The sequence below is a fragment of the Hyla sarda genome, chromosome 11 (genome assembly GCF_029499605.1).
Source record: "Hyla sarda isolate aHylSar1 chromosome 11, aHylSar1.hap1, whole genome shotgun sequence".
Taxonomy (NCBI): Eukaryota; Metazoa; Chordata; class Amphibia; order Anura; family Hylidae; genus Hyla; species Hyla sarda.
The window spans coordinates 67,397,751-67,421,813 of record NC_079199.1 but is presented as its reverse complement, the minus strand read 5'-3'; the positions used below and the strand labels follow the sequence as shown (position 1 = coordinate 67,421,813).

The following is a 24,063-nucleotide window of genomic DNA, read 5'->3' as shown; positions in this document are numbered from 1 at the left end:
GCTGCCCTGTCCAACAGCCTCCCTACAGTGACCCCTAGGCCCCCCTCTACACCAGATAGATGATGGATAGAGGATAGGAGGGGATAGGAGGAGATAGGAGGAAAGTCTGTCCCATTCGGGTGCGTTCACACTACGGAGTTCTAGCGGAATTCCACGAGCGGAACTCCGCAAGTGGAATTCCGCGGTGTGAACTTAACATTAGTGTGAATGGGTCTCCGCGAGACCCGTTCACACTGCAGAATTTCCACCGCGGACAATTCCGCCGCTGAAATTGTTCCACGCAAAGAAATAACATGTTCATTCTTTGCGCGGATTCCACGAGCACTGCATAGCAGTCAATGGTGACGGCTCAGTGCCCCGCGGCCCTAGCACGGCCGCCAGGCGGAATCTCCGCTCGCTGAATTCAGTCGCGAGAATTCCGTAGTGTGAACGGGGCCTTAAAGTCAGTCAAGTCAAAGTCATCTGTCTTCAGTCAGCGTGGCCTGCATTAATATTGTCGCAGTTCTCTACAAGTCCCAGCAAGCCCTGAGGTCTCTGAAGTCACTGGTCACCTCCAAGGACCTGGCTAAGCTGTATAGACTATTCCATATGTCGCTCAGTAAAGCTACCGCTGTCCTTATCTTGAAGTCAGAGTCATTATTGCCCCCGTGCCTAGCCCAGGATCCAGCAGTATACCTTCGGGTGGTATCGAGGATAAACCACGCTCTGGCATCACAAATACAAATGGGTTAATGCCATCTGCCCCTAGGGCAATTCCATCTGCCCTGCATCACACCCTCTACCACATGGACGTGAAGTGCTCTGCGGGCACACATCAGGACTCACGAGTGAAAGTGCACATGTACATTTGAGGCCTAAATTGGTGATTTGCACAGGGGTGGCTGATAGTTGCAGTGGTTCTGACAAATGCACAAAAAAAATAAAAAAAAATGAAAATCATTTTGTAATCTACACCCCTGAAGGAATGCAACAAGGGGTGAAATGAGCATTCATTTACACAGCCCAGTGTTCCAAAAATCTGTCAAACGCCAGTGGGAGTCAAATGCTCACTGAACCCGTTGTTACATTCCATGAGGGGTACAGTTTCCAAAATGGGGTCACATGTGGGGGGTGGGGGGTCCACTGTTCTGGCACCATGGGAGCTTTGTAAACACACATGCCCCTCCCCCTATCTACATATGGGGTATTTCCATTCCCAGGAGAAAAAGCCCCCCAAAATTTGTAAGCCCATTTTTTTCTATTACCCTTTGTAAAAATAAAAAAATTGTGGTAGTACCAGCATTTTTGTGAAAAAAAATCTAATTTTAAATTTTCACGTCCAACTTAAACAAAAATTCGCCAAACACCTTTGAGGCTTTAAAGCTCACTGTAAGTAGCTTCCCAAATAGTGTGCCATGTTTTTATTTTTTTTGCTGTTCTGTCACCATGAGGGATTCCTAAATATGACATGCCCCCCAAAAATAATTTCAGCATAATTGTATCTCCAAAATCCCAATTTTGCTCCTTCCCTCCTGATCCATGTTGTGCATCCGCAGAGCACTTTACATGTGAAGTATTTCCATACTCGAGAGAAATCGGGTTACAGATTTTGGGGGACTTTTTCCCCCTTTTACAACTTGTAAAAATGAAAAAAAAAATGGGGCTCCAAGAACATGTCAGTGTAAAAAACAGAGATTGATTTTTTTTCCTCCACTTTGCCACTATTCCTATGAAACACCTAAAGGGTTACACTCTCTGAATGTCATTTTGAATACTTTGAGAGGTTCAGTTTCTATAATGGGGTCATTTATTAGGGATTTCTCACAGAAAGGCCCCTCATGTACTTCAAACTAAACTGGTCTAAGAAAAGAGGTCTTCAAAAAGTTAAAACATGTCAACTTTATGATTCCAACAAAGTAGACATATTGAATATGTGAATCAATATATAAAATGTATTTGGCATGTCCATTTTACTTAAAAGCAGAGAGTTTTAACCCCTTAAGGACCAAGGACGTACCGGTACGTCCTTGGTCCTGCTCTCCTGATATAACGCGGGGTTACACAGTAACCCCGCGACATATCACGGCGGGCCCGGCATCATAGTGAAGCCGACACCCGCCTCTAATAGCGTGCAGCGCCGATCATGGCGCCACGCGCTATTAACCCTTTAGCCGCGCGCTCAGAGCTGAGCCGCGCGGCTAAAAGTGAAAGTTGCCGGCTAGCTCAGTCGGGTTGTTCGGGATAGCCGCGGCTAATCGCGGCATCCCGAACAGCCGACAGGACAGCGGGAGGGCCCCTACCTGCCTCCTCGCTGTCCGATCGCCGAATGACTGCTCAGTGCCTGAGATCCAGGCCTGAGCAGTCATGCGGCAGATTCGTTGATCACTGGTTTCTTATGAGAAACCAGTGATCAATGATGAAGGTCCTATGGGACCTATAACACTGCAAAAAAAAGTGAAAAAAAAAAGTGAATAAAGATCATTTAACTCCTCCCCTATTAAAAGTTTGAATCACCCCCCTTTTCCAATAAAAAAAAAAAAAAAACAGTGTAAATAAAAATAAACATATGGTATCACCGCGTGCGGAAATGTCCAAATTATAAAAATATATCATTAATTAAACCACGCGGTCAATGGCGTGCGCGCCAAAAAATTCAAAAGTCCAAAATAGTGCATTTTTGGTCACTTTTTATATCATTTAAAAATGAATAAAAAGTCAATAATAATAATAAATAATAATAATAAAAGATCAATAAGTCCTATCAATGCAAAAATGGTACCGTTAAAAACTTCAGATCACGGCGCAAAAAATGATCCCTCATACTACCCCATACACGGAAAAATAAAAAAAAGTTATAGGGGTCAGAAGATGACAATTTTAAACGTATTAATTTTCCTGCATGTAGTTATGATTTTTTCCAGAAGTCCTACAAAATCAAACCTATATAAGTAGGGTATAATTTTAATCGTATGGACCTACAGAATAAAGATAAGGTGTCATTTTTACCGAAAAATGTACTACGTAGAAACGGAAGCCCCCAAAAGTTACAAAACGGCGTTTTTTCTTCAATTTTGTCGCACAATGATTTTTTTTTCCGTTTCACCGTAGATTTTTGGGCAAAATGACTGACGTCATTACAAAGTAGAATTGGTGGCGCAAAAAAGAAGCCATCATATGGATTTTTAAGTGCAAAATTGAAAGTGTTATGATTTTTAAAGGCAAGGAGCAAAAAACGAAAATCAAAAACGGAAAAAACCCCGGTCCTTAAGGGGTTAAAGTTAGAAATTATGCAAGTAATGACAAAAATGTACCACTATTGCAAAGAATAAGCCATTAAAAAACTCTCTCAGAATCAGACTGAAAAGTAAAAGAATCCCAGAGTTGCAGAATGCATAAAGTGATACAGGTCAGATTTGCAAAAAATAAAAAATAAAAAAATAAAAATAAAAAATTATAATGTACTGGTCCTTCGACCTGGTCCTGGTCAAAATGGGCTTCGTCCTTAACCCCTTAAGGACCCAGCCAAGTTGACATATTTTTCTGCTTTTGGAAGACATCCGAGGGCTTCAAAGTATAGCAGCAATTTTCCAAATTTTCACAAAATTGAACATTTTTCAGGGACCAGTTCAGTTTTGAAGTGGATTTGAAGGGCTTTCATATTAGAAATACCCCACAAATGACCCCATTATAAAAACTGCACCCCTCAAAGTATTCAATATGACATTTAAAATGTTTGTTAACCCTTTAGGTGTTTCACAGGAATAGCAGCAAATTCTAAATCTTCATTTTTTACACTGGCATGTTCTTGTAGACCCAGTAATTGAATTTTTACAAGGGGAAAAAGGAGAGAAATCTTCCTAAATTGTGTAACCCAATTTCTCGCAAGTAAGAAAATACCTCATATGTGGATATCAAGTGTTCGGCGGGCGCAGTAGAGGGCTCAGAAGGGAAGGGGCGACAGTGGGATTTTGGAGAGTGAGTTTTTCTGAAATGGTTTTTTGCGGGCAGGTCACATTTAGGAAGCCCCTATGGTGCCAGAACAGCAAAAAAAAAAAAAAAAAAAAAACACATAACATACTATTTTGGAAACTACACCCCTTAGGGACTTAACAAGGGGTCCAGTGAGCCCTAACACCACAGGTGTTTGACGACTTTTCATTAAAGTTTGATGTGGACATTTTTTTTTTCCACTAATCTAGTTTTCCCTCTAATTTAAATTTTTTTTTATTTTTTTATTAATTTTTTTACAAGGGATACTAGGACAAAATGCCCCCCCAAAAATTTGTAACCCCATCTCTTCCGAGTATGGAAATACCCCATGTGTGGACGTCAAGTGCTCTGCAATGCTCAGAAGAGAAGGAGCCCATTGAACTTTTGGAAAACAAAATTGTTTGGAATGGAAGTCAGGGGCCATGTGCATTTACAAAGTCCCCCGTGCTGCCAGAACAGTGGACTCCCCCACATGTGACCCCATTTTGGAAACGACACCCCTCACAGAATTTAATAAGGGGTGCAGTGAGTATTTACACCCCACTGGTGTTTGACAGATCTTTGGAACAATGGGCTGTTCAAATGAAAAATTACATTTTTCATTTTCACGGACCACTGTTCCAAAAATCTGTCAGACACCTGTGGGGTGTAAATACTCACTGTATCCCTTATTACATTATGTAAGGGGTGTAGTTTCAAAAATGGGGTCACATGTGGGGGCTTTGTAAACACACGTGGCCTTCAATTCCGGACAAATTTTCTCTTCAAAAGCCCAATGGTGCTCCTTCTCTTCTGAGCATTGTAGTTTGCCCGCAGAGCACTTTACATCCACATATGGGATATGTTCTTACTCAGAAGAAATAGGGTTAAAAATTTTCGGGGGCATTTTTTTCCTATTTTCCCTTGTGAAAATGAAAATTTTTATTTCATTAAACACCTGTGGGGTGTTTAGGCTCACTATACCCCCTTGTTATGTTCCGTGAGGGGCGTAATTTGCAAAATGGGATCACATGTGGGTATTTCTTTTTTTGCGTTTATGTCAGAACCGCTGTAAAATCAGCCACCCCTGTGCAAATCACTAATTTACAAATGTACAAAGTGCGCTCTCACTCCTGAGCCTTATTGTGCGCCCGCAGAGCATTTTATGCCCAAATACGGTATTTCCATACTCAGGAGAAATTTCGTTGAAAATGTAAGTGGTCTTTTTTTCCTTTTAACGTTTGTGAAAATAAATTAGTGTAAAAATGTTTTATTTCTTTCTTTATTTTATTTTTTTAAGACTAACAAGCTGGTGTAGCCCCCCAACTTTTCCTTTTCATAAAGGGTAAAAGGAGAAAAAGCCCTCCAAAATTTGTAGTGCAATTTCTCCCGAGTACGGAAATACCCCATATGTGGCCCTAAACTGTTTCCTTGAAATACAACAGGGCTCCAAAGTGAGAGAGTGCCATGCACATTTTAGGACTAAATTAGGGATTGCATAGGGGGTGGACATAGGGGTATTCTACAACAGTGATTCCCAAATTCCAGCTGTTGCTAAATTACCCCCAGCATGCCTGGACAGTCAGTGGCTGTCCGGAAATGCTGGGAGGAGTTGTTTTGCAACATCTGGAGGCTCTGATTTGGAAACACTGCCATACAATACATTTTTCATTTTTATTGGGGCGGGTACAGTGTAAGGTGGTGTATATGTAGCATTTTACCCTTTATTATGTGTTAGTGTAGTGTTTTTAGGGTACATTCGCACTAGCGGGTTACGGTGAGTTTCCCGCTAGGAGTTTGCGCTGCGGTGAAAAATTTGCAGCAGCTCAAACTTCAAGCAGGAAACTTACTATAAACCTGCCCATGTGAATGTACCCTGTACATTCACATGGGGGTGCAAACCTCCAGCTGTTTCAAAATTACAACTCCCAGCATGTACTGACAGACCGTGCATTCTGGGAGTTGTACTTTTGCAACAGCTGGAGGCACACTGGTTTGAAAACCTTCAGTTAGGTTCTGTTACCTAACTCAGTATTTACCAACCAGTGTGTCTCCAGCTGTTGCAAAACTACAACTCCCAGCATGTACTGATCGCCGAAGGGCATGCTGGAAGATGTAGTTATGCAACAGCTGGAGGTACACAACTACAACTCCCAGCATGCCGAGACAGCTGTTTGGGCATGCTGGGATTTGCAGTTTTGCAACATCTGGAGGGCTACAGTTTAGAGATCACTGCACAGTGATCTCTAAACTGTGGTCCTCCAGATGTTGCAAAACTACATATCCCAGCATGCACAGACAGCAAACTGCTGTGTGGGCATGCTAGGAGTTGTAGTTTTGCAAGATCTAGAGGGCTACAGTTTGGAGATCACTGTGCAGTGGTCTCTAAACTGTAGACCTCCAGCTGTTGCAAAACTACAACTCCCATCATGCCCAATAGCTGTCTGGGCATGCTGGTAGTTGTAGTTTTGCAACATCTGGAGGGCTACAGAGACCACTGTGTAGTGGTCTCAAACTGCTCCCATCATGGAACAGACTTGTTTCCATGATGGGAGTAGAAATTCCCTGGCTGCAGGAGTCTGCAGACAGCTGGGGAGGCTACATTAGTGCTTGTACTACTACCCCCATCATGGAACAGACTCTGTTCCATGATGGGGGTTGTAGTACAGGGGCTGAGGGATTGATCGCATCGGGTTTCACATCTGAAAAGATTGAAAAATGAACTTTGAGAGTAGCAGGGACCAAAGAGCACTGTGGGGGCAAGATATATAGCTCTGCAGAGGGGAGGCAGACATATAGCCTATATATCTACCCCCCCAGCAGCGCATTAGATATGACCGCCGCCTACGCATTAAATATATACCCCCCGCCAGGGCATTAAATATATACCCCCGCAGCTCTTCTATATACATATATGAAAAGTATTTCTATTAGCAGCGCATAGTGCCGGCTCCCGGCAGTATGCGCTGCTAATAGAAATACCTTTCATTCATATGGTAGCAGGTGTATATGTATGTAGAAGCACTGGGGGGGCAGATAACGCTATATGTCTGCCCCCTACAGCTCTTCTATATACACATGCCCTTGCTGCTGTATGAATGAAAAGTATTTCTATTAGCAGCGCAAAGTGCCGGGAGCCGACTATGCGCTGCTAATAGAAATACTTTTCATTCATACTGCGGCAGGGGCATGTGTATATAGAAGAGCTGTGGGGGGCAGACATATAGCGTTATCTGCCCCCCCCCAGTGCTTCTATATACATATACACCTGCTGCCATATGAATGAAAAGGTATTTCTATCAGCAGTGCACAGTGTCGGCTCCCGGCACTATACGCTGCTAATAGAAATACTTTTCATTCATACGGCGGCAGGGGCATGTGTATATAGTAGAGCTGTGGGGGGCAGACATATAGGGTTATCTGCCCCCCCCAGTGCCTCTATATACATATACACCTGCTGCCATATGAATGAAAGGTATTTCTATTAGCAGCGCATAGTGTCGGGAGCCGCTAATAGAAATACTTTTCATTCATACGGCTGTAGGGGCATGTGTATATAGAAGAGCTGCGAGGGCACATATACATGCGCTGCGGGGGCATTATATTTAACGTGCCGGCGGGGGGTATATATTTAATGCGCCAGCGGGTATTTATTTAATGCGCAGACGGGGGTCATATCTAATGCGCTGCTGGGGGGCTATATATATAGGCTATATGTCTGCCCCCCTCTGCAGAGCTATATATCTTGCCCCCACAGTGCTCTTTGGCCCCTGCTACTCTCAAAGTTCATTTTTCAATCTCTCGCTGAGAGCCCTGATCGGCCACTCAGGGCTCCCCGCGGGGGATTCAAAAATAAAAGTTAAAACACACTGATACATCGCAGGGTTGTGGAGCATGCTGCCCGCTCCCCTGCTTAATAACTTTTGATCGCATCGGGTCTCAGAAGTGAAACCCAGTGCGATCAATCCCTCAGCCCCTGTACTACAACCCCCATCATGGAACAGAGTCTGTTCCATGATGGGGGTAGTAGTACAAGCACTAATGTAGCCTCCCCAGCTGTCTGCAGACTCCCGCAGCTGCAAAATGATTACTCCCATCATGGAAACAAGTCTGTTTCATGATGGGAGTAGTAGTAGTCCCTCAGCACTGCAGGAGTCTGCTGATGTCTCCTCTTCTCAGAAGTAATAACGGATATAATAAACTGTGTGCAAATGGATGACATAAAGGCTCATCCGTCAGCCATAGATTTAATGTTAAAACTTCAATGTAAAAAATAAAAATAAATAACAGCCGTTAATTTACCCGTTTCTTGTGACGGAAGAAAAATTAGTGCATGTGCCGTTATTTCTTCCGTCACAACTAACGGCCGTTATTCATGACGGACTATAACGGGTCATAAAGGATAATCAAAAAATCCCATAGACTTTAATGGGATTGTTTAACGGCCGTTTACCAGGGCTTTTCTAACGGACATTTGTAACGGATTAATTTTTATAGTGTGAAAGCAGCCTTAAATACCCCATATGTGGACGTAAATGCTTTGCGGGAGCACAAGGCTCAGGAGTGAGGGGGTGGCTGATCGTTACAGCGGTTCTGACATAAATGAGAAAAAAAAAAAAAGAAAAAAAAACACCCCCACCCAATTTTGGAAACTGCACCCCTCACGGAACGTAAGTGATATAGTGAGCCTTAACACCCACCAGGTGTTTGAAGAATTTTCTTTAAAGTTGGATGTAAAAAATTTTATTTTTTCACAAAAATGCTGGTTTTCTCCCAATTTTTTTATTTTCACAAGGGGTAGTAGGAGAAAAGCCCCTCAAAATTTGAAGCCCCATTTCTTCCGAGTACATAAATACCGCCATAGGTGGACATAAAGTGCTCTGCTGGCGCACTACAGGGCTCAGAAGAGAAGGAACGCCATTGGGCTTTTGGAGAGAAAATGTGTCTGGAAGGCCGTGTGCGTTTACAAAGCCCCCATAGTGCCAGAGCGGTAGACCCCGACCCCCCCCCCCCACACACACAAACATGTGACCTCATTTTGGAAACTACACCCCTCATGTAATGTAATAAGGGGTACAGTGAGCATTTATGCCCCACAAGTGTCTGACAGATTTTTGTAACAGTGATCCATGAAAATGAAAAATGTAATTTTTCATTTGCACAGCCCACTGTTCCAAAGAGAAGAGAAGGAGCCACATTTGGCTTCTACACAATTCTGGCACCATGGGGGCTTAGTAAATGCACATGGTCCCCGACCAGCATTTTAGGGTAACACCAGCATTTTAGGGTAAAAATATATATATAATTTTTCGCGTCCAAATTTATCAGAAATTTGTCAAACACCTGTGGGATGTAAAGGCTCACTGTACCCCTTCTTACATTACTTAAGGGGTGTTGTTTCCCAAATAGTGTGCCATGTGGGGATTTTTTGCTGTTCTGGTACCATAGGGACTTCCCGAATGTGACAAGCCCCCCAAAAACTATTTCAGCAAAATTTGCTTTCAAAAAGCCAAATGTGGCTCCTTCTCTTCTAAGCATTGTGATGCACCCAAAGAGCACTTTGTCCACACATGGGGTATTTCCATACTCAGAACAAATGGGGGACATTTTCTCCTATTACCTTTTGTAAAAATGGTAAATTTGGGGGGGGGGGGGGGGAAGTGCATTTTAGTGAAAAAAAAAGAAGTCATTTTACACATGCAACGAAAAGTCGTCAAACACCTGTGTGGTGTTAAGGTTCACTGTACCCCTTTTTATGTCCCATGAGGGGTGTAGTTTCTAAAATACTATGCCAAGTGTTTTTTTTAAGGGGCTTCCTAAATGCGACATGCCCCCCAAAAACCATTTCAGCAAAATTCACTCTCCAAAATCCCATTGTCGCCCTTTCGCTTCTGAGCCCTCTAGTGCGCACACAGAACACTTTACATCCACATATGATGCATTTCCTTACTCAAGAGACATTGGGTTACACATTTTGTTTTTCTCTTTTTACCCTTGAAAAAATTCAAAATCTGGGTCTACAAGAACATGTTATTGCAAAAAAAAAAATTTGAGATTTAGAATGTTCTCGTTCACTTTGCAGCTATTCCTTTGAAACACCTAAAGGGTTAAACTTTCTGAATGTAATTTTGTATACTTTGAGGGGTGCAGTTTTGATAATGGGGTATTTCTAATATGAAGGCCACTCAAATCCACTTCAAAGCAGAACTGGTCCCTGAAAATTTCCGATTTTTTAAATTTTGAGAAAAATTGGAAAATTGCTGCTGAACTTTGAAGCCCTCTGATGTCTTCTAAAAGTAAAAACATGTCGCCTTTGTGTTGCCAACATAAAGTAGACATATTGTATACGTGAATATATAATTTATTTGGTATGTCTATTTTCCTTTCAAGCAGAGCTTCATAGTTAGAAAAATGAAACATTCTCAAAATTTTTCATGAAATTTGGGAATTTTTCCCCAAGAAATGATGCAACCATCGACAAAAATGTACCACTATGTTAAAGTAGAATATGTCACAAAAAAAACCAAAAAAAAAAAAAAAAACATCTCTGAATCGAATTCATAAGTAAAATCATTCCAGTTATTAATGCTTAAAATGACAGTGTATAAAGAGAGGGAGGGGGGGGAGGGGAGTGACTAAAACTTAACTTTTAATCTGGTAATCTTAAAAGAATACAATTATATGTGAATGTCCAGCGTGGGAAAGATCTGATGATGTCTCCCCACCAAAAGAAAGACGCAATAAGTACACACTGTTAAATAAACCAGAGTGTTATGTATTGTTCATATATATCATCGGTTATTCCCCTTAAGGTGAAAATGGGCTGCATCACCAGTTGCTACTACTACTCCAAAAAAGCTATCCCTACTTTGCACAATAAGTGGAAGAGAGGATGGGCCACTCCATACAGTTATCCGTGTGCAGCAGTAGATATGGCCAAAGCCAATTCATGTCTTTTAAGGCCCACTGGGTCAACATCTTGCAGTACAAGGCTCCATCAACACGAGGTAAAGAAATCATGGTGACACCTAACCAGTTGTGCCGATCAAGTTCAACTTCAGACACCTGCCGCCTATTCTAACTCCTCATCCAGGTCCTCCTCCATTGTCTCAAATTCCACTATGTCTCCAAGAATTGTCATCTGAGCTGAGAAGACAAGTAGGAAGCCTTTTTGGCTGCATTTGTGCGAGGGGGCGTGAATTCCCACACCCCCTGCACCTACAGGCGGGGCCATGCAGGAGGAACCACTATAAAACGCCCCCGCTACAGTCGGGCGGGGCGTACGTGGTTCCAGGCAGGCGCGTGTGGCGTTTTCAGAGAGGAGCGGCGGTGGCAGTTGCGGTAGGCCCGGGTCATCCCGGGACATTGTGCACTATTGTTCCGGCGACAGCTGGCCCCTGTCACCTATGTTCCCCCGCGAAGCGCTTCTGGAGCCGGCCGGGTGACGTCATCCACCCGCGCCGAGACAGGTCATGCGGCCGAGTCTCTCGCTTCTGGCGGTGGCTCACATCGCTTGTCCCCCGCCGGCATCCCGTGGCTCTCGTGGCGTGACCTGCACTCCCTGTTGCCGGGGTGCCGCCGCCGAGTCACATGATGTGCACGGGGGCGGAGCTCAGCCACGGCCGGCAGAGACGTAGCTGCCCTGTCAGGCTATACCACCCACGTTAAGCCAGGTTGGGGGTGTCTCAACTGGGGGGTCCCCGGCGGCCTTGCCACAAGGGTGCAGCTGGGGATCAGTCCAGCCCACCATCCGACCCCCCCCCCCCCCTGCAGGGGCACGGGCAGCTCAAGTTTTCCTCCTCTGTCCTGTCAGACTGCAACAGCTCCCCAGCGGTGGTCAGACCACCCTGGAGCCACATGCTCTGTCTACAGCCTTCTTACACAACTGTACAATTAAGCTCATACTGGTTGTTGCAGTTGCCTTATGTCAATATTAGTACATTCATGTGATACACTAGACAGCCCATGCAGTCACTACAACTTCGTGCTGTGCAGTCACCCATGGCGGCCCCTTAATGCAGTCACTCATCACTTTCATACCATGCAGTCACTCACAGCGTTTCATATTCAGTCACTAGTAGTGTTCTTGCCGTACAGTCACACATAACGTTCCATATGGTGCAGCCACCCTTAGCTCCATACCATGCAGTCACTCATAGCATTCACACCGTCACAGTCACCCACAGCATTCATACCGTGCAGTCACTCATAGCGTCATACTGCGCAGTCACCCACGTCATTTATATTGTGCTGTCGCTCAGCACTCATACCGTGCAGTCACCCATACCAATTTACGCTGTGCAGTCTCCTGGCGTTCACGCCAGGCAGTTACTGTCAGCACTCACACCATGCAGTCACTCATAGAATGTAGTCCACACGTAGCTTCACACGATACATACGCTCATGGCTTCACACCACACGCAACACGTATTCGGTGCATACACTCATAACTTTTAATGCTCTACGTTATGTCAGTACTATACCACTCACCGCTTCATACTACACATACGCTCAAGCTTTTACACCACACAAACATTCCCAACATTTATCCTGCATAACAGGCGCTCTTGGTGGCACATGCAGGGCACACAGTTACAGCGTGGTATAGAGCACACACGTCATAGTGTTTCTTGTAGTAGGTACAGCACGTCGTTTACAGTACACACATATTCAGGGTCACATGCAGCAAGTACAGCTACATCATGGTATAGAACACACACGCTCCCAGTGTCACACACAGAGGGTACAGCTGTGGTATCGTGCACGGTACGTGCGCTCTTGGTATCAGTCACAGTGGGTACAGTTTGAAGTTGCATTCAATACACATGCCCAGTGTTGCACACAGTGGGTACACTTATAGTATCACACACAGTACACATGCTCATACTGGCACACACAGGGAGTACAGTCCCATTGTCGCATACAGCACACACGCCCGCAATGTTATATTCAGTGAGACAGCATAGTATCGTGTACAGTCCTTACGATAATAGCTCCGATGCAGTGGGTACAGTTCCTTGTTGCACTCAGCTCATACGCTCATCACGCCACACACTGTGAGTACAGTCATAGTACCAAACGCTCACGCCATTAGCACCGCATCGTGCCTGTCACGGTCATACGGTACTCACGTATGCCCCTCCATTCATACATGTGCGCATACGGGTTGCTCTGAACGTATGCTCATTACTGTCGTCATATCCAGCTCCCCACTGTGTTACCGCACACATGCTCATAGGTAGTACTGCTCATACGCACAACCTTACACGGCACACACTATTCACACGCTCGTAGCTTCATACTGTACAGATATTCTCAGGTTGTACGGTACAATCACATATAGTTACTCTGCACATACGTCGGTACAGGCTACTGGTCCCCGCAGCTGACATTCCACAGGCACGTTTGTATAGTAACTGCTCAGTCACAGATCAAGCATCTGTATCTGTCATACGCTCACCTGCTACCTTCTAACTATCATATAGCATGCACTAAACTATGGCCGCTGACATGTTGTTCTGCACATCCATACCACGACACAAGTGGTGTTCACCCACTTCACCCGCCACGTTCTGCAGGGAGACGCGCTATTTATTTGTTGTCACTGACATGTCCTCTGAATAACAACTTCACGACACATAGGTGGTTGTTTCCCCGTCATACCTGCCACGCCTGCAGGGGGCAGCACTGCGCTGTTACTGACACTTCAGAGCACGACATCACGATACAGAGGGCTGGCATACCCCCCACATGCCATGCCCACAGGGGGTCACACCGAGTAACTGTGGTCATAGACTCCTATCAGATCTTACACTACAAAAAAAAATATATATATATATTTACTTCTCATGCATGCTGCACGTATAAGCACAGCCACACATATCACGTTCCCTTAGAATCAGGCCTTAGATGGGTCATAGGGGTTTGGAGGGGGGACACATACATGACCTTCACACAGTACTCTGCTGCCATAGTGAGTCTTGGGGGAGGCGGGCACGGTTATCTCCTCGCCACTAAGCCCCCGTACAGAGGGCACCCCTGCACAGTCTCCTTAGCGTCAGCCCAACAATACTTGCATACTCTTTCTCCAGATCGTTGCTTCGTTTCCACTGGTTACCAAAGCCCCACAAGTGGCTTACCTCTTCAGCTTTCAGCTCGGGGGAATAAAGAGATAGTCTGTTGTTCCTGACACGTCTTCAGAGCCTCGCACGTCCTCTCACCCACCAGGTTCCTCAGTCCTGACTCGCTTCAGTCGGGGTCCTGGTGAAGTCTGTTGTTCCTGACTCTGCTTCAGTGCAACACGGCTCGATACATATAGGCAGTGGGGCAACCGCCTGGCTGACACGTCTTCAGTGGGGGCCCCTGCGTATGCTGTTCTAACTCTTCTCCAGCGCAACAGCATACACTCAGTCTCATCCCTTGTCTCCACGCATACATCACGTCAGGCACTCAGCTGCCATTCACTTCCGCTCACGAAAAAAAAAAAAAAAAAAACTCGGGGGTCGCATACCATCTCCACCTGCCATGCCTGCGGGGAGATTCACGGCTCAGTCAATGTTCCCCCAACACAGGTTATAGAGTCACAATTCCACGACTCATAGGTGGTTATTTCACGCATTATTCTGTCTCGTCCACCCATGTCAGCGCCACGCTAACAGCTATCTCTTCCACAGACTCGAGGGTTACTCAAAGACCTGTCACGCCTACAGGTACGAGGTTCGAGTCAGATTGCCATCCCAGGCACAGCGGTTACGCAAAGACCTGTCACGTTCACAGGCACGAGGGTATGTGAGACCTGTCAGTCTACAGGTACGATAGTCACGCAGAGGTCAGTCACGTCTGTGGACACAGTGGCTTGGTTGATGCCTGTCCGCAGGCGTGATAGTCCTTACGCTTAATTTACTGAGTTCTGCCGAGCCTGCAGGCATGATCAGGATGAGGAGGCCCGTCGTCCGCTGCAGGTCATTACTCCCGAGTCCACATTCATGAGGGCATGTTGGCAGGTTAGGATATGACTCACGGTACAGTCCATTCATCTCTTCACATCACTTAACTAACAATGTAGATTTTGCCACTTATCAGCAGGGACAGGAGGACAGGTTATGCCCGACAAGCTTTATCCGTTCCCCTTTCTGCAAATCACCACAGTGAGTATGTCAACACGAACGTATCAGCTAGCACATAGTCAGGTCCTGTTCCAGTGCCAGGCCGGACGCAGTGGGCTTCACCACCTATCTTCCCAGTGTCAGGTACTGCCTCATGTGGTCGCTAGCCGGCAGGCCAGCTCTTTGGTTTATTGAGTCCAGTAAGGGCAGTTTAGGGGAGATAGATAGGACTAGTTGTGGTGTTGGTTATCATGGTCAGGAATGTTATTAATTCTACTTCTTGATTTTTGCCCTCTATAGGCGTGCCCTCATACGCGGTTATGGGCACAACTCAACCGCTTCGTCAGTCATTCTTATTTATATAGGTGCATAGATTTGTATGTAGGTGCAATCTCAAGTACGGAACAACTCTAACCGCTTGGTAAGTCAATGTATGGTTTGCATAGTTGTGTATTCTGCGCTCACTACCACAAGCTCGAATGTAAGCCCTGAGCACAAATGGCTACTGGCATTTATCCTCCAAAATCTGAAAAGTTGCCCCAATAGACCTTTAATCTTGGGACATGTCCAGATTAAGTGCAGAAAAGTAGCGTTCTCTTCCTTGCACTTCATCTTTCATAGGAAATTCAGAGAGTAATATAGCTGATATATCATTCTCAGTTGGATTAATTTATGCATCTTATTACTTGAGCATTTCAGTACATAACCAGAATAGGCCTCCAAGACATTTCACCTATCATTGCTATCTCCACCTTTTATGTTGTCCATACACATAATATATATATTATATACACACATACACACACGCACACATTTTTTTTCTTTGCAAACCTAATAGAGTTTCTCTAATTAAAATCACTTAATTTTTTTTAATATAAACAATGTTTTTGTGACCAGTATTCCAACCTGGAATGGATCACTACCACCCGAACAACCAGATTGATGCATACTTGAACTTTGCGCCTTTTTAAAATTGTCATCAGAACTATTAGCCCAGACACCAAGGATTTCTCAGTCACTAGATAAGACCATTGCCCAGTTTACATCTTGTCCCCCTCCTGTGTAGCAGCACAGAATGCATTCAGCAGGACAGGTGGTGGTGTCACCTCCAAGAGAATAAATTCCTGTTGTCTGTTGCCTACTACAACTCCCACCAGTCCACCACCCCTGCTGCCCACCAGCTACAACTGCAACCAGTCCACCATCCCTGCTGTCCTCTTGCTACTTCCAGGCCTACGTATGAACAGACCTCATTTCCCTTGTCCTGTGCTTTGTGTTTTACTGTACTCCTGCAGCTACTTCTTCTATCACTATTTTTTGGCTTTCCCATTTCTCAAAAAGCTTCACTTTCAGGACACCAATCATGTTTCACCTCCCAAAAAGGGAGAAGTTTCTGAATGCTTGGAAAAAGTAGTTTTAACCCCTTAAGGACACAGGGTGTACAGGTATGTCCCGACGTCCTGGTACTTAAGGTGTACCTGTACTTCCTGAGTCCCGCTAACAGGTTTAAACCGTTCTTAAGAGCGGAGAACGGGTTAAACCTTGTGGGTCCCATTTGCTACAGGCAGGCAGGATCCACAGCTAATACCGGGCACCACCGATCGGGCCAATACCTGGCATTAATCCTTCAGACGCCACAATCAAAGTGGAAGTAAAAACTATCCCGGCAACTCATCGGAGCTGATCGGGGACTATTACGACAGAATCCCGATGTCCCAATCAGCTGACTGAATGACAAGAGGGCCCTCACCTGCCTCCTCGTCATCTGAGGAGCAGCAGGGTGCCGATAACACTAATCAGTGCTATGCTATGGCATAGCAGTGATCAGTGTGTGCAAATCAGAAGATTGCATGGTATATGGCAAAAAAAAAAAAAAACTACTACATGTGAATAAGCCCCCCCCCAATAAAAGTTTGAATCACCCCCCTTTTACTATGTTTTAAATAATGTAATAAAAAAAATCACATGTAGTACCGCTGCGTGCGTAAATGTCTGACCTAGTAGAGTAGTAAAATAAATAAAACCTACATAAATTGGGCATCCATGTAACCGTACAGACCTACAGAATAAAAGATAATTGGCCACATTTATCAAACGGTGTGAGAGAAAAAGTGGAGGGATTTTCCAACAGCAGCCAATCATAGCTCAGGTTTCACTTTACCAGAGCTCGTTAGCCGAGCTGTGATTGGTTACTGTGGGAAAATCTCTCCATGTTTTCTCTCCCTCAGTTTGATAAATCTGGGTCAATGTGTCATTTTTACCGAAATGTGCACTCCGTAGAAGCGTAACTCCTAAAAAGTTAACCTTCTGAGCGGGTATCCCGAGCGTGACTCAGGGTTAATTTTCCCTGCCAGGATCGGTAACCCCGAGTCACGCTCGGGGTAGAATTGCAGAGTTGCCGGCCGGGCTGCACGATATATCGCAAAAGCAATGCGATATAGCGATACGGCCCCCGGGAAAACAAGCGATTATCTGCTCGGGTCGGCTCCCGTGGCGGGGGCCGCCCAGAGCAGGTAAAGAAAAATACTAAAAGTCAGTGTTTCCCTACCAGGGGGCCTCCAGCTGTTGCAAAACTACAACTCTCAGCATGCCCGAACAGCCAAAGGCTGTCCAGGCATGCTGGGAGTAGTTGTTTCACAACAGCTGGAGGCACCCTGTTAGAAAAACACTGAGCTAAGTGTAAAGGAAAAAGGAGTAAAATAAAAAAAATAAAAAATAAACTTTTGCTCACCTAATCCCGGGCCCTGCATATGCCGTTCCCCTCCGTGCGCTCTGGTCCCTGCTCTCTTCACTATTAATCTTCTAGGACCTTTCCCTTTTCAGCCAATCACAGGCCGCAGTGGTGTCACTTGTCAAGCCAGTGATTGGCTGAAGGGGAAAGGACTTCTTCTGCAGCAAATACACTAGGTTTGAAATCTGCCCGGCAAACCCAGTGTATGCTGCTGCAGGACAAGGTGACAAGGGGAGGGAAGAATGTGACAAGGGGGGGGGGGGTGACAAGAGGAGGGGGGGATGCGAAATTCAATGCAAAAAATTGTACCGCTTTTGATACAAATTTCCAGACAATCATACCGCCAGGCAGGTTAAGGGGTTAAACAAACTGTTACCATGGGTTACCGCATGTAGCCATACCTTTGACATTCACTTAGCCTTATAACTACTGTACTTGAATATATGCCTTGGTGACCTAGCAGTGTTCTACAGGGCTTTAGAGGTTTTAGACAATATCATACATTGATTTTTAATGGATATTGATTTCTGGGTTAAGTTAGAACTTTGCTGTAAACAGAAATTTCAAAAAGATTTCTAATTACTCCCCTCCAATCCCAAGTGCTACTCGTCCCAATTAATCGGCTCTACTGTTAAGCAAAGTGTTCTCTCATTTTTTAATGAAGTTTTGAATGGATCATAATGGTTATCTATTATGGATAACTATTATCAGCTTTAAATAGGATAAATCCGCAGCACACAGGTCGGTGAAAACATGAAAAAATGTATTCCATAAAAGTGACACTTTTTTATGGAATATATTTTTTCACGAACCTGTGTGCTGTGGATTTATCCTATTTTCTGCTTAATACGTGAACCCTTGAAACAGGTCTGGTTCTGCTCACACCTAAATTTGGAATCTACTGAGGGAGTACAGTTTTCCAAGGTCACTATTATCAGCTTTACATACAAAAACTGCACCAAAAAGCCTGGACATGGCAAAACACCTTAGTCTGGTGTCACACATGGCAAAAGAATTGCAATATTGAAGCTACATTCACACTACAGATTTTTCTGAAATTCTGCTGCATGAATCTAACATTAGCGTGAATACGTTTTTAAAGAGTACCTGTCATCAACTAAACTTTCCCTGATCCCCCTCCCCATCTGTCCCTTACTCTACCTATGCCTATCCCTGTGTTTATTGAGGTTTAAAACACTGTGGAAATACCTTTTTTCATCCCTCTTCATTAGCTCAGGAGCACTGTATTTCTGAGGGGTGGAAGGAGGCGGGTCCCGGCAGGCATGATGTCACATGAAGCCTGGCCGGGACTCTGCTTCTGTCAGTCTTCCTGTATGCTGCTCTCCCTCTGCAGCAGTGTTTCTCAACCAGGGTTCCTCCAGCTGTTGCAAAACTACAACTCCCAGCATGCCCAGACAGCCAACAGCTGTCCGGGCATGCTGGGAGTTGTAGTTTTCAACAGCTGGAGGCACCCTGGTTGGGAAACACTACTCTGCAGTGTGCATACAGACTAAGTACAGGGGAGGGACGGCAGCCTCTGTCTCTCTCTCTCTCTTTCTCTCTCCTGTGTCTCTCTGCACTAAAAAGTCATTGCCGAGAACCAGGGGCGGTGGAAGCAATTACAGAGGCAGTAATTGAGATGAATGTCAGGGGGGGGGGCACAGAGCAGGGAGTGCAGTGAGATAATACAATGTACAAGATAACGTGTGGTGAGGGGCAGGGAGAACACAGAGCAGGGGGGAGGGGGAGGTGACTGGCCTCTGTTATATGAGAGGTATGTGCAGGCTTGTAGCTCACAGTGCTGCTCCAGGCTGGGAGCGAGTCCTCAGCTGAGAGTACTGAACTTCCTGTGAAAGGACCAGTGCCCTTTCAGCATTAGTCCTAAAAGCTATACACTTACTATGAAAAGCATAGGAAGCTGCCTGCAGACCAGGCATAGAAGAGAGACCACTAGTGGCCAAAAGTATAAAATGAAAAAACTGGTATAAATATTAATATTTTTTAGTGAAGAAATATTACAATATGTCTTCATTAATGATTATGAACAACATATTAAAAGTTTTTGTTGATGACACGTACTCTTTAACTGAGCCATTCTCACTGGAGCGCTCTGGTCTCCGGACCTGCTGAAACAATGAACATGTTAATTCAGCATCAATCCACGATGACTGCATTGCCATCAATGGTGATGGCGCATGTCTGCACAGTGCAAGTTAGCGACAAATTTCTCCAGGCGTTGATTCCATACTGTAAACATAGCTTGAATCATTTATTGGAATATTCTTTAGAAGGAATTCTACACTAACTTAGTGATGTTCTTTTACAGGACTGCCAATACACCTTTGTACGCCGCCCTTCTGAAGGCCTCATTACCTCCAGTAGATCTTATGTAGTCAGCACTAGAAGACTGCTGCTTAGACAGCTCACTGCCATACCGTAGTAAAACTGTGAAAGCAATCTAAGGATTTGTTATAAAAGTTTCTTGGGGGGGGGGGGGGGGGGGAGGAGAGAATAAAAAAAATTATTATATATATATATTTATATATGTATACATACACACACACACATACATATACATACATATACACACACACACACACTTGGTATTACTACATTTGGAGATGTCCTATTCAGATATAATGTACACTGAGTATCACTGTAATCATACTGATCTGTGTAGAATAAAGATCACAAAAAATGGTATCTTTTCTGGGGTTTACTTCACTTCAGGCAACATATTTTTTAGGACCTCACATGGCTCTGGCAGGGAGCGTGCAGGGTTTAAATAGGATTTGTAAGGATGGCTGTGTACAAACGTTGTGGTTGTATCACGTTATCGTTTTAACAAAACTGCACACCTGAAATCTGATCACAGCCAAATTGCTTAAAAAAAAAAAAAAAAAAAATTACACACATTATTCTTATAAATCAGGGTTTCAAGCCTACAATACAATGCAGTACCCAAAGCCTCAAAAAGGTTTTGCTAACCAGACATCCCCTATAACAGTGTTTCCCAACAGTGTGCCTCCAGCTGTTGCAAAAACTACAACTCCCAGCATGCCTAGACAGCCAACGGCTGTCCGGGCATGTTGGGAGTTGTAGTTTTGCAACAGCCTGAGGCACACTGGTTGGAAATGCTGCCCTAAGTTACAAATAATGAACAGCATTCAATCTAATGTGACCCTTGTTGTTTGACCTCATACTTCAATGGGTTCACCACCAACTGATACATAAGATTGCAGCAATAATATACTGATAACGTTGCATAAATAAAATATATATATATATATATATATATATATATATATATATACACACACACACACACACACACACACACGCCTACCTATATAGCTTTAGAAATCTGCAACAAAATAACAATTCTCTATTAAATGCATAATACTTTATCACAGCTATTTTCACAGATTTAAAAGAAACTTACAATCTGTTGTCTCTCCACTTGTGAAACACATTAGACTGATGATCAGCGTCGTAGTGAAAAATATTATGCACACTTGGGAAATTGTCCTCTCCATGTCCCCAGTTTAGAAATTATAGTAAAAAACAAAAACAAAAAAAAAGACTAATAACTCTTAAAAACAAAATTCATGAGACATCCTTGCTGCTGGCAGTGCGCAGGTACTTGACACCTTGTGGGGATATTGGAAGGTTTCAGAGGTGTCTCCACATAGCATTGTGTAGTTCACGCTTGCAGTGTGAGCACCTGTGTATTGTGGGAGGTGTGACTTACTGAAGCGTGCCTCATTGTATAAACAGCAGATGTATCATAAGCGTGCCACAATGACAGGCCCACTCTGGAGCTCATTGGCCTGCCCAGGTCACCTACACCTCTTAGTGCTGATTGCATAGAGTGAGCTCCACCTCCACCTGCTGCAATGCATAGAAAAGCCTGTAAAGTTATAGGAGCTTTTTGTGAATACTCAAATCCATGTAGACAGATAATCACATACATTGTAACCATAAGTGCAAACACTTTATCAATTTTATCACTTTATCAATTTTGCCTGTTGACAGTTTCTTTTTACCCTTTTTTTTTTTCACTTTGGTTTTCGTGGACATGCACCAAATTTATCATTTGGTGCAAGTTGTTAGTGATTTTGGCTCAAATGTTGAAATCAGCTGTTCACAGCGCCTTTTACACAGAACTTACCACCACAGAGGACAGCGTATTTTACCCTGTAGAGCAGCCATTTCGAAGTCCCTCCTGCAGCATATCCGCAGGTGAGATGAGTTATTTTCTTTTGTGGGGTTTATAGCCACCATGTGAAATGGATTTTATTTTTAACTTGAGTAGTTTTTTTTTTTTTGGTTACTTTAGTGCAGTGGTCTTCAACCTGCGAACCTCCAGATGTTGCAAAACTACAATTCCCAGCATGCCCGGACAGCCGTTGGCTGTCCGGGCATGCTGGGAGTTGTAGTTTTGCAACATCTGGAGGTTCGCAGGTTGAAGACCACTGCTTTAGTGCTTACCTTTCCTGAACCTGTGTGGCCATGTCCAATGCTGGCTCAACGGAGGGTGAAGGAGAAAAACTGTCCCAGGTCAAACCCCCCCCCCAAAGGACGAGGGGGCACTCCCTCCGTCTGGAGAAGAAAAGGTCTAGTCTCAAGGGGCGACACTCCTTCTTTACCATAAGAACTGTGAACTTATGGAACAGTCTACCTCAGGAACTGGTCACAGCAGGAAAAATTAACAGCTTTAAAACAGGGTTAGATACATTCCTGGAACAAAATAACATTAATGTTTATGAAGAAATATAAAATCCCATCCCTTCCCCAATATCGCGCCACACCCCTACCCTTCAATTCCCTGGTTGAACTTGATGGACGTATTTCTTAATGTATTTTGACGCCTTTACATTTTCTGACATTGCTAAGTGGGTTTTCCGTGTGCAAAATTTCTTGGCGGGGATTTACGCCAAAAAAAATGGGATTTGCGCCAAAATTGCGCCAAAGATTGATTGGCGCAAATGATGAATTACTGACTAAAGTTAAAATCACACACAGGACCATGTGATTTTGAGAAAAATTTAAAAAGACAGTGGAGAAGATGCGCCAAACTTTGGTGCAAAAAGACACTGCGCCAAAGTATTGCACCAAAGTTACGTGAAAAAACAAACAAACACATAAATCCTTTGATAAATACCCCCCAATGTCTACCAAGAAGTCTGGCTATATTTTTACACCAATGGTCTGCAGCATGTAGGAAACAATGAATATACTATAGGATGAAGAATGCCCAATAAAAATTAATAATAGCCTCCTTCCTGCTTTTGGTGACTTGTTTGGGCTAAATAAAATGTCTCTAAAAACTCCAGTTGCTTTTTGTGCTGAATGTGTTCTTTCTTTGTGTGCTCCTGTAAGAATAGGGCTACATGGCGGCTCAGAGATCATAATGTTGAACTGCCATGTCCCATGTAATGTTAGTGGATGGTGTTGCATGAAGAATGTCATGAAAAATCCATCCATACATGGCAGAATGTCCGCACAGAATTCTGCAAAAAACAAATTCTGCTTGGACGTTCGCTGCAGCAGAGTCTCATTTATTTCAATTGGATTGTGCTGCACTGCGCAAATAGCGGAATTTCCACAGCAGATGTTTCTTTCACGGAAATCCCGATTCCAGCATCTGAAGAAAGAATAGACATGTCTATTCCTTCTGCGGATTCCACTCAGAAATGCATTGCAATCTATGGAGGTGGCTCATTTCTCAGTGGTCCTAGCACAGGCGTGTTCTGTAGTTACCCTCTGTCTGCGGAATATCCACCAGGAAACTGTGTGAACGTAACCTTGTGGTCACACGACTTGTCTTCCCCTCACCTGCCAGCCCCACCTTGACTGATTCACAGCTTAACAGCACTGTAAAAATACTGAAAAAAAAGGACTGTGTGAAGCCAGCTCTAGGGATTCATTTACAAATCTGGATTTCCTGGCTAAAAAAGGGAGCGGACTTAAAGAGGGAGCTTTATCAAAACTTGTGCAGAGGGAAAAAGTGGAGCAGTTGCCCAGATAAGATTGCTTCTTTTATTTTTCAGAGGCCTTTTTTTTTTTTAATTAAGCAATCAGATTGGTTGCTATAGGCAACTGCCCCACTCTTCATTCACAAAAGTTTTCATAAATCTACCCCTATGTCTTTTTAAAGGGGTCGTTTAGGCCAATTGCACTTTTTCCGATTTGCTTTGCACTGTGATTTATGTAATTAACTTATATAAATAAAAATGCATTATACTCCAGATTTATTTTTTAAATGTTATTTAATGT

At 44.1% G+C, this 24,063-nt stretch overlaps 1 protein-coding gene across 1 annotated transcript in view; it reads right to left on the bottom strand.

Annotated features, from left to right (window-relative positions):
• Positions 1-21,320, bottom strand: part of INSRR (insulin receptor related receptor) — a 219,347-nt gene extending 198,027 nt beyond the window's left edge. Inside the window, exon 1 of the mRNA XM_056545044.1 lies at positions 21,227-21,320. Within this exon, the coding sequence (XP_056401019.1) occupies positions 21,227-21,320 (94 nt within the window). The remainder of the gene's footprint in view (positions 1-21,226) is intronic.
• Between the last annotated feature and the right edge of the window lie 2,743 nt (positions 21,321-24,063).